The sequence below is a fragment of the Lolium perenne genome, chromosome 3 (genome assembly GCF_019359855.2).
Source record: "Lolium perenne isolate Kyuss_39 chromosome 3, Kyuss_2.0, whole genome shotgun sequence".
Taxonomy (NCBI): domain Eukaryota; kingdom Viridiplantae; phylum Streptophyta; class Magnoliopsida; order Poales; family Poaceae; genus Lolium; species Lolium perenne.
The window spans coordinates 284,773,431-284,788,779 of record NC_067246.2 but is presented as its reverse complement, the minus strand read 5'-3'; the positions used below and the strand labels follow the sequence as shown (position 1 = coordinate 284,788,779).

Sequence of the window (15,349 nt, the reverse complement as noted above, 5' to 3'; positions counted from 1 at the left end):
ATGGAAACATTATGGGATGTGCAAGCTTTGTAACCAAGTAAAGAGTCGGAGGCTCACATCCTTTTACAGTGTTGTTTCTCTATTAGGGTGTGGTACTCCTTGAAGAATTAGCTTGGTCTTTATGATGTGGATCCAAGATATTGGCAGGCCATGCATAGTGTGAAAGAGTGGTGGATAGATGGAATCCACAAGAGGGACCATTCAAAAAAAGGCCATGGCTTCTCTTGCCATGTTGGTTTCATGGGAAATTTGGAAAGAAAGGAATGCTCGTATTTTCGAAACCACCTCAACAATGCTTGTTGAAAAAATCAAAGAGGAGGCAACGGTGTGGTGCCTTGCCGAGGCTAACGGATTGGGTAATGTAATGATGCGAGAGTAGGCACATTTTTCTTTTGATCTTGGCATTTTCTGTTTGGTTTGTAAGCCCTCTATAAACTTCTCATTAATCAATGAACATGACATATCTTTGGTCACGTTTCAAAAAGTAGAAGTACAGTGGTTCCCTTATTTTTTCGATACCGTGTGCCCTGTAGATCGAATAAGCATACGGTAGGTCAAAAAATACGTGTGCTATTTGTTATGATAGTTGAGGTTAAGCTTACAGTAGGTCAAAAAATACATGTGCTATTTGTTATGATAGTTGAGGTTACGTGTTTGGTCAGCCAAAAAGAATCGAGGTGGTATTTATACCTTACCAAATCATGTGCTACCTCTGTCCTGGTTTATAGATCATGCACCTATCTCTATATCTCTAGGTCGTAAATTGGACCATCGTAATACAAGCTATATATTTCAAAACATATATCATTAGAAACTTCATATATTTTCCACTTTATAATGATATAAGTTTTATGTTGATTAAATTGACAATCTAGAAATGTGTGCAAGTCCTATAAACCGGGACAAAGGAAGTACATTGCAAAAATGCAGCCTACTCGATTTTTGTCCTGATAAAATAAAAGTTACTATTTGAATTGAATGGTGGCAAAAAAATTGAGATTTGGTGGCAGAAAAATATTATGCTGCCACGTCCCACGTGGCACGTCTTATCCCATGTTTGTGTCTCACGGGTAGGATGGCCCCACCTATCAACTCTCTTCCCTCCTCCTCTCTCTATCTCTCTTCATGCTTTAAATAAGTACAAACATTTTCCTCTTAAGCCTACAAAAATTATATTCATTAAATACATTTTCACTTACATCTCATTATCTCCCAATGACTTGATTCATTTTCCTAAAATCGTAAAATGGATTTTTTCTTGTCAGTGTTGGCGAACTTCATGAAAAAGCAAAAGGTCCTTCACAAAAAATACTTTTTTAAAAACGAAATTATTCATGTATTTTTGTTATATAAATCTCAGTGTCTCTTCTACTGTTACGTTTTCATGTTAACTCCAATGGTTAGAAATTTATGCCATGTTACATATTCGGTACCCTTATTTCAGCAAATTCACATGTCTCTCAAGCACAAGTATCCTTCATTGTGAGAGTTTCTCAAGAAAATATGGGATGTGTGTGGTCATTGGTTCATACTATAGTTCTACTATAAACTTTACTAGCACATTTACCCGTGCGTTGCTACGGATTTCTTTCTATCAAATAAAAAAATTACATGCATTAATCCAACCAAATGTTGTTTGAGTCGTTGTCCTGCTTCCGCCACTCCGACACCACTCTCCTCTTCAACTTTTTTTTTTTGAGAAACACAGTACAAACGCAGACGCCCACATACACGCGCATACACTCACCCCTATGAACGCACACACGCACACCCTACCCCTATGAGCACCTCCGAAAGACTGAGCCAGCGGATTGGATCTTGAAATTGACGAAGTCACCACAGGCGCCTCGCTGTCGACGGGAACGTCGCCTCCCACTGAATGAATATTCCGCCTTTTATGAGACACACAGATGTCAAATCTGGGGTTTGAACTCTGGTGGGCTGGGGATACAACCATCCTCCTAACCACCCAACCTCAGGTTGGTTCTCCTCTCCTCTTCAACTTTGGTGCCGTGGAGTTAGGAATCAGGTTTGTGCCTCTCAATCCCACGTTAATCTCATTTCACCCACATTTATAATTTGTATACTCATTAATTAGTATTTTCACTTGAACAATGAACAAGGAAATCCCAATGCTGCATTTTGTGACTAACGCATTTCCTCCACATCGTTGAGTTTCTTAGGGCACGTGAGACCACCCCATAGGCTCATGGGAACGCGACACCCTGACTCGCTGGAACCGGAACTGCTGCTTGAACGCTTCTTCTGCCGAGAGACGACTTCCAGAAGCTCGCTCCTCGTGGAGAAGGTATTCACCCTAGGCGCCAGCGACCAGAAATGAGCTCAACCTAGATGGATAGCGGCGAGAACAACGTCGCCGGAGGGATACATACCGCCTCATGCGACCGCGATGGGCAGCAGTGAAAATGAAAATAAACGTCGTCTTGATCTAATCCTCGGCATATCCTCGCAAAAGTATTCGTCTTCTCGATCAGATCCTCAACTTATCCTCAACTCCTCGCATAAGTCGATTGACTCACCGGCGAACTGATCCTCGGCTCCTCACATCAATCGACTCGCCGGTGAAGATGTGCTGATCATCTTGGTCGATGGATAGCGGTGTATACATGAGCTCGTTTACATAGAGACCAGACCTAATATGTAGCTTTTTTTTGGTAGACTAAAAAGAAGACTTGATATGTACATATGTTTACACGACTCCTTTTTTTAGGTACAAAAACAATACCTTTTTTAACTTTTTTGGGAGACCAAAAAGAAGACCTGATACGTATGTAAATTGTTTACATGACTCCTCTATTTTTAGGTATACACGACTCCTCTTTTTTTTTAGGTACTACCAAAACATTACTTTTCTTTTGTCAGTACAAGGCTGGCTTGCTAGCTGGGCCTTAAGCCCATTAAGATGTTTACTTGCTCGGCCACCTGATCCTTGACGTGTACGGACGAAACCTCCTGGTTTTTTCCGATCGCTCGGCAAGCGTGGCTGTTTTTTCGGATCGTTGTGTCTTGCCGGTATTTTCCGATCGCTATGTCTTGCCTTTTTTCTCGATCGGCAGCGCGCGGGAGTCTCAGGTGCGACGTACCACGGTCCTATCGCCATATAATAGTAAAGATTTCATATAATAAATTATCACTATAAATTTGAATACCGGCCCATACTCAAAATTCTCGTCCAGTGCTCCTTGCACGCAATGGAGAGATCATTTAAGTTTTGTTTGGACAAACTTAGGCTAAAACCAAACACACACCTAATGAAAACCTTTGTCACTCAAATAATGGTTTGATGTTGATCATGATTCATTCCATTGATTACAATTCGTTTTCTATCCAAATTATAGCATCCTACCAGGTAGAAAACAGATGCGCAAAAATACAAGTAGTGCAGGGTAACACAAGATATCTAAAAAAAAGTGGAAAATATGCGGGGTAAAGGAAACAATTAAAAATTGAGCAAAGGTGCAAGTAACATCATTTTATTCTTGAACACCAGGCCACAACCAGCCCACGCCCCATGCACATCGCACAAAGCCCTGCCGCCGTCATCCCCGATCGGCCTTGCCACGCAAGACACCTCCAGCCATTCGTCGTCGTGGGAGCGCTTCGTGTATCCCGGGATGGCGAGCGCGACGTCGAAGACCCCCGACGCGCGTCCCAGGTCCGCCGCGAGGCTGTCCAGCACGGGCCCCGGCAGCCACACCCGGGTCCCACGCGCGACGACGGTCGTCAGCACCGTCCGGTCGTCGTCGGCGTGCATCCTGATCCTGCAGACCTCCGGTGCAGACGCAGAGGCGAGCGTGAAGCCGTGGTAGCTCACCTGCACCGTCGTGCACGGCTTGTCGCACGAGCGCATCAGCCGGCTCCGCACCGTGATGCGGACCGTGAGGTTGAACTCCGGATCCAGCACGGGCCGGTCCGGCGCCGGGACAAGGCCGGAGACGGCGGCTATTGCGACGGAGAACTCCGGCCCTTTGTACGTGCTGCACGCCCAGATAAACCATAGCACAAGCCATAGCGTGAAGAGCGTCATGACCACGAAGCTGACGATCATGAAAGCATACTCGCACTGTTCCCCCGGTCGACCTGCAGCCGAAGTCGCGTCCATCTCCATTGATAATGCTAGGCCAGGAGGCCCTTTTTGCTCCGCTGGAGGCGCTCTCGTCGTCTCCGTTGCCGCCATAGTTGAGAGCTTCGCTGGTCCGGAATTAACTTGATACGCTGCAGGAGGAAGAGGTGGGTTTATGTAGATTGAAATTTGTTACGGAAATCTTCAACGGATTGAGTTGGAACCACCGGATTGGTTCAGATTTGTAGGTATATAGGAGACTCCGCTGTGCTCTCCCCACGTAAGGGCATGAGAAGATATGTCTTCTTTTTCTAATAGTAATCTCTTGCAGTTAATAAGAACCATTTAATTTTTAGAATGAAATTATGTTGCTAAGGGAAGACATGCATTGCAATGGAGCTTCGCGTGTTCCGTGCTGATTCTGCTGGTGAGTATATCTTTCAGCACCTTCGTGGTATCCTTGCTGAGGAGAGCACCCTCGCTCAGTTTTCTTGTCCCGACGCGCATGCTCAAAATGGCGTCGCCGAGCGTAAGCATCGTCATCTTCTTGAGACCACCCGTGCTATGATGATTGCTTCTTCTCTTCCGCCACATTTCTGGGCTGAGGCTGTCGCTACGTCGGCACACCTCATTAACATTCAGCCTTCCGCTGCTCTACAGGGTGGCATTCCTCTCGAGCGTCTCTCTGGTGTTTCTCCAGACTACTCGACTCTCCGTTCATTTGGTTGCGTCTGCTATGTCCTTCTGCCTCCTCGCGAACGCACCAAACTGACCGCTCAGTCTGTTGAGTGTGTTTTTCTCGGATACAGTGATGAGCATAAGGGCTATCGCTGTTGGGACACCGTTGGTCGTCGGATGCGCATCTCTCGTGACGTCACGTTTGATGAGACGCGTCCCTTCTATCCTCGCCCCACCTCGGGTACTTACCCGGTGGATGATATCTCTTTTCTTCTTTTTCCGGATGCACCCCCTGTTGTCCCTCCTCCCCTCCCTCCTACTTCTGATGCGCCCCCTTCGGCGCCATCCTCTCGTTCGTCTAGTCCACCTAGTACTCCTCGTTCTCCGGCTTTGGCTCCTTCCGATGTTGTCCCTTCTTCCCCTTCTTCTGATGACTTGTCTTCTGCAGATGAGCTTCCCCCTTCATGGCCTGTTCGTCAGCGTCATGCTCCAGTTCGTTACTCTCCTAGTCAGTATGGTCTTTCTGTCGTTTCCGAGCCGACTTCTTATCGGGATGCCGAGCGTCATCCTGAATGGCAGCTTGCCATGGCTGAGGAGATCGCTGCGCTTGAGCGCACTGACACTTGGGATCTTGTTTCTCCCCTTCTGGTGTTCGTCCCATCACGTGTAAGTGGGTCTATAAAATTAAGACTCGCACTGATGGATCTCTTGAGCGCTATAAAGCGCGTCTTGTGGCTCGTGGTTTTCAGCAGGAGCACGGTCGTGACTATGATGAGACTTTTGCTCCTGTGGCTCATATGACTACTGTGCGTACCCTTCTTGCTGTTGCTTACGTTACTTGTTGGTCTGTCTCCCAGCTTGATGTTCAGAATGCTTTTCTTAATGGCGAGTTGAGTGAGGAGGTTTACATGCTGCCTCCTCCTGGGTATTCTGTTCCCGATGGGATGGTCTGTCGTCTTCGACGTTCTCTCTATGGTCTCAAACAGGCCCCTCGTGCCTGGTTTGAGCGCTTCGCCTCTGTGGTGACTGCTGCTGGTTTCTCTCCTAGTCTTCATGATCCAGCACTTTTTGTTCACACTTCTCCTCGTGGACGTACTCTACTTATTCTAAATGTAGATTATATGATCATTACTGGTGATGATCCTGAGTATATTGCCTTCGTTAAGGCTCGTCTTCGCGATCAGTTTCTTATGACTGATCTTGGTCCTCTTCGCTATTTTCTTGGCATTGAGGTTTTCTCCACTTCTGATGACTTTTCTATCTCTCAAGAAAAGTACATTCAGGATCTTCTTGCTCGTGCTGCTCTTGGGATGAGCGCACGGTTGATACTCCTATGGAGCTTAATGTTAAGCTTCGTCCTACTGATGGTGATCCTCTTCCTGATCCCACTCGTTATCGTCATCTTGTTGGGAGTCTTGTTTATCTTGCTGTCACTCGTCCTGATATTTCTTATCCTGTTCATATTCTAAGTCAGTTTGTCTCCGCTCCTACCACTGTTCACTATAGTCATCTCCTCCGTGTTCTTCGTTATCTTCGTGGCACGATCACTCGTCGCCTTTTCTTTCCCCGTTCCAGCTCTCTCCAGCTCCAGTGCTACTCGGATGCTACGTGGGCGAGTGATCCTACGGATCGTTGTTCACTTTCTGCGCTTACTGTGTGTTTCTTGGTGGTTCGCTTGTTGCTTGGAAGACGAAGAAACAGGTAGCAGTTTCTCGTTCGAGTGTTGAGGCTGAGTTGCGGGCTATGGCTTTGTTGATTGCTGAGGTGACCTGGTTACGGTGGTTGCTTGCAGATTTTGGGGTCTCTGTTACGACACCCACTTCACTTTTGTCTGACAGTACAGGTGCTATCAGTATTGCACGTGATCCGGTCAAGCATGAGCTGACCAAGCATATTGGTGTTGATGCTTTTTACACACGTGCTCAGGTGCAGGATGATGTTGTTGCGGTTCATTATGTGCCTTCAGATTTGCAGTTGGCGGATTTCTTTACGAAGGCCCGTGACTTCGGCGCGGCATGATTTCTTACTCTCCAAACTCAGTGTTGTGGATCCACCATGAGTTTGAGGGGGGGGGGGGGGGGGTGTTAGATGTATATATCTGTATATTGTAGTTTCCCCATATGTTAGGGGGTTTTCCTGCATATTATCACCTGTACATGTAACTATATATTGTGGCCTTTGGCCCTCAGGGAATACAAGCTGTCTATTCCTATCAAGGAACAAATACCTCAGCAATATCAACTACAAAGCGCTTGGCACACTTGACGGTTTGACACTCACACATTGCCAAGTGGTCATCAACAAGATCTATTGGAATTCCATATGCAATCATGTGCAATGCGGTGGTAACCTTCTAGATCGACGGTGTTGTGTCTAGGCTCTCCAACACAATTTCTCCTCTGCTCGAAAAATCGGTGATGCAACTTCACACACTCCGTAATGTGTTGGAACAACTCGGTTCTCATCCTAAAACGGCGACAACAATATCGCTCGGGATACACCGGTTTCTCCATAAAATAATTGATCATCAACCAGTTCTTTCCATCAACCCTAGCCCTCCGCAATTTTTCATGGCCGATAACGGAAGAACCGTGTTTCACCCACTTGTTATTGTGCAATGCAAAAATGAGAGCAATGTCTTCATCCTCGTCCCTGCCAAACTCCTCATCGGATGTTGAATAATCATATGAACTCGAACTCATCTACAATCCAATAATACCCGTGTCAAACAACTATGAATTTTAGAGGAAAAAATAAACTAGAAAATGACTGCGAATTTTAGAAACAAAAGACACCTTGAAAGTCGGATACGGTGGGAGAAATACCGAAATCCGTACACGTCCCATACCGTCTCAACTCCCGTCAATGCCGCACCACCTTCGATCCAATAGCAACAAGCATGACTTGTCCTGGCAATAGGAGCCAGCGTGCGCAACACCCCGCGGGAAAAGAGCATGCCATGGCACCTCTACATTACTCTCACGTGTAGCACCCGCCAGTGACAGGCATGACTTGGCACGCCACAATAAGAGGCAAAAAAAGTTGTGTTTAAAAACTAGTTGTAGGAAACACATTACGCCATCTTTTGGGGTTGCCCTATCACATAAAACAGCAGCACGTGCAGCCCATCCACCTCTTGCAACATTCCCTTCTCCCTTCTGCATCGCGTGCCCCTTGATTCCCACTCGCCCCACCGCCTCCACCGCGCCAAAACACTACCAGATCTGGCCGCCCCCATCCATGTCATGCCGCCCCTTCAAAACACGGGTGATTTGGATCCGTAGTCATCCATGTCGTGGCCTCCTGCACGCGCCACGTCGGGATGGCCCTGCATCGCCGTCGCAACTAGAGCGCCACCACGGTAGATTGCGGGAGTCTGGCTGCTATGCGGCAGAGACCACCTACGATGATGAGAGGGTGTGCCTCAAAACCTTCGACTCGATGGAGGAATCCACCCACACATACGACACTGCGGCGTGGAGGTTTGGCTGGCTGAAGCCAGAGCTCAATTTTCCTAATGAGGGGAGCCGACAGGAGGTGGAGTACCTAGTTCCCGAAGTGCGGATGACGTCTCGCGAAGAGGAGAAGAAGCACCGATCACCATGTGGTAGCCCGCTCTAGCAGCCGATGAGTTGTCCATGGCGAGGTACAAACAGGTGCATCCGAAGCTCGTGCAGGTGGAGTACAAATTCTATGTTGCGAGGGACACAACGAAGAAGAAGAAGAGAGTCGAGGAGAAGAAGGAAGGCGAGAATAGCCCCTTGACGGTGAAGCGGGAGGAAGGTGGTGCATTCTACGGGTGTATTAATTTGGGAGGCCCTCGCACATAATTCCGACGAGGAGGAGGATTCCGTTTAGGAGTAAGATGAGTTTGAAAGTGTCGAACTATGTAGGATGGTCTTTGTTTTGTTTGAATGCGTCAAAGTTGTCAAACTTTTTAAGTTTGAATGTTTGAATGTGTTGGTCGATGCCCTATTTCCTATTTTACATCATTTAAAAAATAGCCCAAACCCTAGTTTACATCATCTGCAGCGTGGTCTTAAATTTCATGCCTAAAATCTATAAAGCAGGTGCCCCAAAACTGCTTTTACCTATTTTACATTTGTTGTCTCAGAAACCAATCAGCTATGCTGCTATGGCAAGAGGTGTGTTTGCGTGGTTGGGGAAAAAGTATAGCCGACAGCTTGAGAGACCGAATAACAGAGTGGGAGAAAATCTCTTTCTGCTCGGAAGGAGTTGCCAAATGGCTTCCCCGCAGAATCCCCGGCGGCGGCAGCTTGGTACGGGGCAGTCCTCCTGGCCGGATCTCCCACCGGAGCTCCTGGAGAGCATCTTATGCCGCCTCGGCCCGCTCGGCCGTGTCGCCGTCCGCCTGGTCTGCTCATCGTGGCGGTCGTGCGCGCGAGCTTCGATCTCGTCTGACCTCACCTTCGAGGCGCCGCGACTCCTCCTCCGCCGCCCCGGCTCCTGCGGCAGCCTCGCGTTCTTCAGCCTCCGCCGCGATGAGATCCTCCAATTCGCGCTCCCCGGCCGCGTCAACGCCGGCCGGTGCTGCGGCCAGATCGGCGGCTGGCTGGCGATGGCCTACGACGAGGAGCGGGCGGTCGAGCTCCACAACATCTTCTCCGGTGAATCCGTGGCCATGCCCCGTGCCCCCACCTTCCCGGTGGCCAAGATCGTGCTCTCCGCGCCGCCCACCTCCCTGGGGTGGGTGGCCGCCGTGCTGGGCAGCCTGGGCACGCTCGCGCTGCTCCAGCCGGACGTGTCTGGCGGCGCCTGGACCACGATCGCGGCGGCGGCGGAGCACAGGGCGTTCAGGGACGTGGCGATCTGGCGCGGGCGGCTGTGCGCGCTGAGCGACGACGGCACGATCCGGGCGTACCGGGCCGACCTCCGCGCGCGCGTGGCGGCCGTGTCGGAGCTGAACTACGGGCTGGTGTGGCGGTGGCGGTGGCAGCAGCCGACGTACTTGGTGGAGTCGGAGGGGGAGCTCCTGCTGGTGAGGAAGCTGTACAGGGTTGATGGGGACTCGGTGGAGGTGGAGGTGGAGATACGGCGGTTCCGGCCGGAGGAGCGCAAGTGGGAGGAGGTGAGGGAGCTCCCTGGGAGGGCGCTGTTCGTGGGGGCGGTCGCGTCGGTGGCGGTGCTGGTGACGGCAGCGCTGCCGGGAGTCCGGGAGAACTGCGTCTACTTCGCGCGGCGGGAGGTGGACATGATGGTGCCGCACGCCGTCGGCGTGTACTCGCTGGGGGACCGGGAGACGGCGGTGGTGGCCATCGCGGGGGGTCACTCCGTGGAGGTGGAGCCCGTGTGGATCATCCCCTCGGTCGCATGAACCCACGCGTCGGCGTCCAGGAATTATCAGCAGGCTTCCTGCTTTTGTTGCGATGGATGAAACTTATCAGCGTGTGTGTTCAAGCCGTGATTTGTTTGTGACAGGAGTAAATGACAGGAGCAAATTTAAAATTCCAAGTTCATATTTAAATTCAAAAATTCCAAAAGTTAAATTTTGTTGTAAATTATATTTCTTATTTTATTCCTGTTAAGAATACTTTTAATTCATTAATCTAATTTTTCTTGGATTTTTAGAGGTATTTAATATTATTTGGAATTTGGTAGAATTCAAAGGTTATTAAAAAAATAAAAAGCCAAAATACTCCTCTGGCCCAATTGGCCAGCCCAATAGGGCAGCCTATTTGGCCAGCCCACTTGGGCCAGACCAAAACGGTTTGGTGGACACCGACCGAGTTGGCCCACCCCCACTCGCCTCTCTCTCTCTCTTGCTCGCACAAACCCTAACCCTAACTGGCGACTCCCTTGGCGATGACGTCGTCATCGCTTTGCTCGCGCAAACCCTAACCCTAACGCAGCGCACGACGGCTCTCCTCCTCATCTGCGTCGATTGATACATCAATTTTGCATCACTATTTTATATCATAATTTACTGTTATTCATTGATATATTTCATATTTAGAGATGATACTTATGTTATTTTACCTATTTTGCATGTTTCATGATTATTGGAGAATCATTCACCGGTGTCAGGATTCTGCTGGAAAAAGCACCGTCGGAATGCAATATTTCTGAAGATCAACAATTGACGGAAATTACACCGAAGATCTTATTTTTCCCGAAGATGAAGCCAGCCAAAAGGAGGAACCGAGGAGGGCCGCCATGGGCCCCCCCATAGGCCGGCGCGGGCCCTGGCCTAGCCGCGCCGCCTTGTGGGGAGGGGGCCCACAACCCCCTTCTGCCGCCTCTCCTTCGCGTACTTCTTCGCCCCGAAAACCTAAGCTCCAGAGAATAGTCGCGAAGAGTCACAGCCGCCTCTGCGGGGCGGAAAACACCAGAGAGAAAAGAGCTCTCCGGCAGGCTGAAATCTGCCGGGGAAATTCCCTCCCCGAGGGGGAAATCGACGCCATCGTCACCGTCATCGAGCTGGACATCATTGGGATCATCATCACCATCATCATCACCGCCATCTCCACCGCCATCTCCACCGCTGCACCTCGTCACCGCTGTAACATCTAGGGTTGAATCTTGATTGTTTGATAGGGGAAACTCTCCCGGTATTGATTACTACTTGTTATTGATGCTATTGAGTGAAACCATTGAACAAAGGTTTATGTTCAGATTGTTATTCATCATCAGATCACCTCTGATCATGTTCCATATGATGTCTCGTGAGTAGTTCGTTTAGTTCTTGAGGACATGGGTGAAGTCTAAATGTTAGTAGTGAATTATATTGGGTAATATTCAATGTTATGATATTTAAGTTGTGGTGTTATTCTTCTAGTGGTGTCATGTGAACGTCGACTACATGATACTTCACCTTTATGGGCATAGGGGAATACATCTTGTATTCGTTTGCTAATTGTGGGGTTGCCGGAGTGACAGCAACCTGAACCCCCGTTGGTATATCGATGCAGGAGGGATAGCAGGATCTCAGAGTTTAAGGCTGTGGTTAGATTTATCTTAATTACTTTCTTGTATTTGCGGATGCTTGCAAGGGATATAATTACAAGTATGTATTAGTCCTAGGAAGGGCGGTGCATTAGCATAGGTTCACCCACACAACACTTATCAAAACAATGAAGATTAATCAGCTATATGAAGCGAAAGCACTAGACTAAATTCCCGTGTGTCCTCAAGAACGTTTGTTCATTATAAGTAAACAAACCGGCTTGTCCTTTGTGCTAAAAAGGATTGGGCCACTCGCTGCAATTATTACTCTCGCATCTTACTTACTTGTACTTTATTTATCTGCTATATCAAAACCCCCTGAATACTTGTCTGTGAGCATTTACAGTGAATCCTTCATCGAAACTGCTTGTCAACACCTTCTGCTCCTCGTTGGGTTCGACACTCTTATTTATCGAAAGTACTACGATACACCCCCTATACTTTTGGGTCATCAAGACTATTTTCTGGCGCCGTTGCCGGGGAGTGAAGCGCTATTGGTAAGTGGAATTGGTAAGGGAAACTTTTACTGTACGTGCTGATTTTATTTCTGCCTGCTGCGATAATTCATTATGGAGAGATCTTCTCTTGAATTTCTATTTGGAAAATCTACTACTACTGCAAAGGTAGTGGATGAGGCGCCAGGTGAGAAAGAGGTTCCATACAAAATACCTACGAAAATTATTGAACGTGTTGTGGATAACCGCTATGAAGGGGATGGAACTGTCCATCATGGAGATTATTTACTGTTTTTACATGAATTATGCGGGTTATTCAAATGTGCAGGTATTGCTATGGATGAACTTAGGAAGAAACTATTCTCTATATCGTTGTCTGGTAAAGCGGCGCATTGGTATAAATTACTGGATAATGGGGATTCTCTTGAATGGAATGATATTGTGCCCCGGTTTTATTCTAAGTTCTATCCTCCAAGTGAAATTCACAAGGATCGGAATCGCATATATAATTTTTGGCCTCATGATGGAGAGAGTATTTCCCAAGCATGGGGGAGATTGAAGTCTTTAATGCTCAAATGCCCCATGTATGAGCTTCCTGGTAATATTATCATTGATAATTTCTATGCAAGACTTTCTTTTCAAGATAAGACCTTGCTGGATACTTCTTGTTCTGGATCATTTACACGCAACAAAGAAGAGTTTAAAAGGGAACTTCTTGATCGGATTCAGGAGAATACTGAAGGATGGGAGAACGACAAAGATAGAGAGTCAGGTATAAATTATGATTATAAATGCATTGAAGTTTTTATGGATACTGATAAATTTCGTAATATGAGTGCTACTTATGGTCTTGACTCTCAAGTTGTTGCAAATTTTTATAAAGCTTTTGCCTCTCATTTCGAATTGCCTAGGAAGAATTTTGATAAGTATCATGACCCATACAAAGATAAAACTGATTCATCTATAAATAAATGTGTTGTAATTGAAACTGTTGATCATATTCTTCCTGAAGCTTATATTGAAAAAACTCCTTTCCCTGCTAAAATGAAGGAGTATTCTGTTATAACTAGTGCGGTTAATAAAAGTGCAAAGAAACCTATAGAACCTGAAGAGCAAATAAAGGTTGAACCTGCTATTGCAATAGTTAAAGATCTTGTGACTGAAAATGTAGAAGTTGGTCATATTATTTTCTGTGAAGATGCTTCTAATATTGTTTCGCATCCTAATAAGTCTAGGAAAGCCAGTGTTCCTATGCTCTCTGTTAGAATTGGTGATCATTGTTATTATGGTTTATGCGACATTGGTGCAAGTATTAGTGCCATTCCTTATGAGCTTTACACGGAAATCATGCATGAAATTGGTTATTGTGAACTTGAAGATATTGATGTGGTTATTCGGCTAGCTAATAGAGAAACTATCTCTCCTATTGGTATTGTTCGAGATGTGGAAGTTCTATGTGGTAAGATTAAATATCCTGCTGACTTTTTGGTACTTGGTTCTGCTGCTAGTAAGTCCTGTCCTATTATTTTTGGTAGACCTTTTCTAAATACTTGTGGAGCTGTTATAGATTGCAAGAAAGAGAAAATTGTGACTAAATTTGCTGGTGAATCTTATGAGTTAAATTTCTCTAAATTTGCCAAAACTCCTTATAAAGCTGATTTGCCTAATAATGATTTTAGAGTTGAACAGTGTGCGTCTATTGCTCTTGCTCCTAATAATCCTTTGCAGCAACATTTGGAGGATAGTGAGAGTGAAGTTTTTAGGGAAGAAAGGAATGAGCTTGATGAAATTTTCCTTCATCAACCTATTCTTAAACATGATTTGCCGGTTGAAGATCTAGGTACAACACCACCACCAAAGGAAGATCCTGTTTTTGATTTAAAACCATTGCCTGATAATCTTAAGTATGCTCATATTGATGATAAGAAAATATATCCTATTATTATTAGTTCTAAGCTTTCAGAGTTTGAGGAAGAAAGGTTATTGGAAATATTGAAGAAACACCGAGGAGCTATTGGCTATACTCTTGATGACTTGAAGGGGATTTCTCCCTCTATTTGCCAACATGCCATCAACATGGAAGATGATGCAAAGCCTGTTGTTGAACATCAGCGTCGTCTAATTACTAAGATGAAGGATGTGGTAAGGAATGAGGTATTAAAACTTCTTGAAGCTGGTATTATATATCCTATTGCTGATAGTAGATGGGTTAGTCCTGTGCATTGTGTTCCTAAGAAAGGAGGAATGACTGTTGTGCCTAATGATAATGATGAGCTCATCCCTCAAAGAGTAGTTGTAGGGTATAGAATGTGCATTGATTATCGAAAAGTTAATAAAGTTACTAAGAAAGATCATTACCCTTTACCTTTTATTGATCAAATGTTAGAAAGGTTGTCTAAAAATACTCATTTTTGCTTTCTTGATGGTTATTCTGGGTTTTCACAAATTGCTGTTAAAACTAAAGATCAAGAGAAAACCACTTTCACTTGTCCCTATGGAACTTATGCTTATAGGCGTATGCCTTTTGGTTTATGTAATGCTCCTGCTACTTTTCAAAGATGCATGTCTGCTATTTTTCATGGCTTTTGTGAGAATATTGTAGAGGTATTCATGGATGATTTTTCTATCTATGGGAATTCTTTTGATAATTGCTTTAAAAACCTCGATAAATTTTTACAGAGATGTGAAGAAACTAACCTTGTTCTTAATTGGGAAAAATGCCACTTTATGGTTAACGAAGGAATTGTATTGAGACATAAAATTTCCGAGTGAGGTATTGAAGTTGATAGAGATAAAGTTGAAGCAATTGAGAAGATGCCCTATCCTAGGGATGTTAAAGGTATTCGTAGTGTTCTTGGTCATGTTGGGTTTTATAGGAGATTTATTAAAGATTTCTCCAAGATTTCAAAGCCTCTTACTAATCTTCTTCAAAAAGATGTACCTTTTGTTTTTGATGATGATTGTAAAGAAGCTTTTGAAACTCTAAAGAAAGCATTAACGACTGCTCCTGTAGTTGAACCTCCTGATTGGAATTTACCTTTTGAAATTATGTGTGATGCTAGTGATTTTGCTGTAGCTACTGTCCTTGGATAGCGAGTAGATAAAAAATTGAATGTTATTCATTATGCTAGTAAAACTCTTGATGCTACAACTGAAAAAGAGTTATTAG

General features: G+C 45.8%; 1 protein-coding gene across 1 annotated transcript; it reads left to right on the top strand.

Annotated features, from left to right (window-relative positions):
* Positions 1-8,719: 8,719 nt before the first annotated feature.
* LOC127344251 (putative F-box protein At5g60060) lies at positions 8,720-10,298 on the top strand. The gene has a single exon (XM_051370479.2). The coding sequence runs from the start codon at positions 8,811-8,813 to the stop codon at positions 10,095-10,097; it is 1,287 nt and encodes a 428-aa protein (XP_051226439.2). The 5' UTR covers positions 8,720-8,810; the 3' UTR covers positions 10,098-10,298.
* Positions 10,299-15,349: the final 5,051 nt, after the last annotated feature.

Bases quoted from the DNA above. Each gene is read 5' to 3' on its own strand.
- LOC127344251 (XM_051370479.2), top strand. From the start codon at position 8,811: ATGCCTAAAATCTATAAAGCAGGTGCCCCAAAACTGCTTTTACCTATT.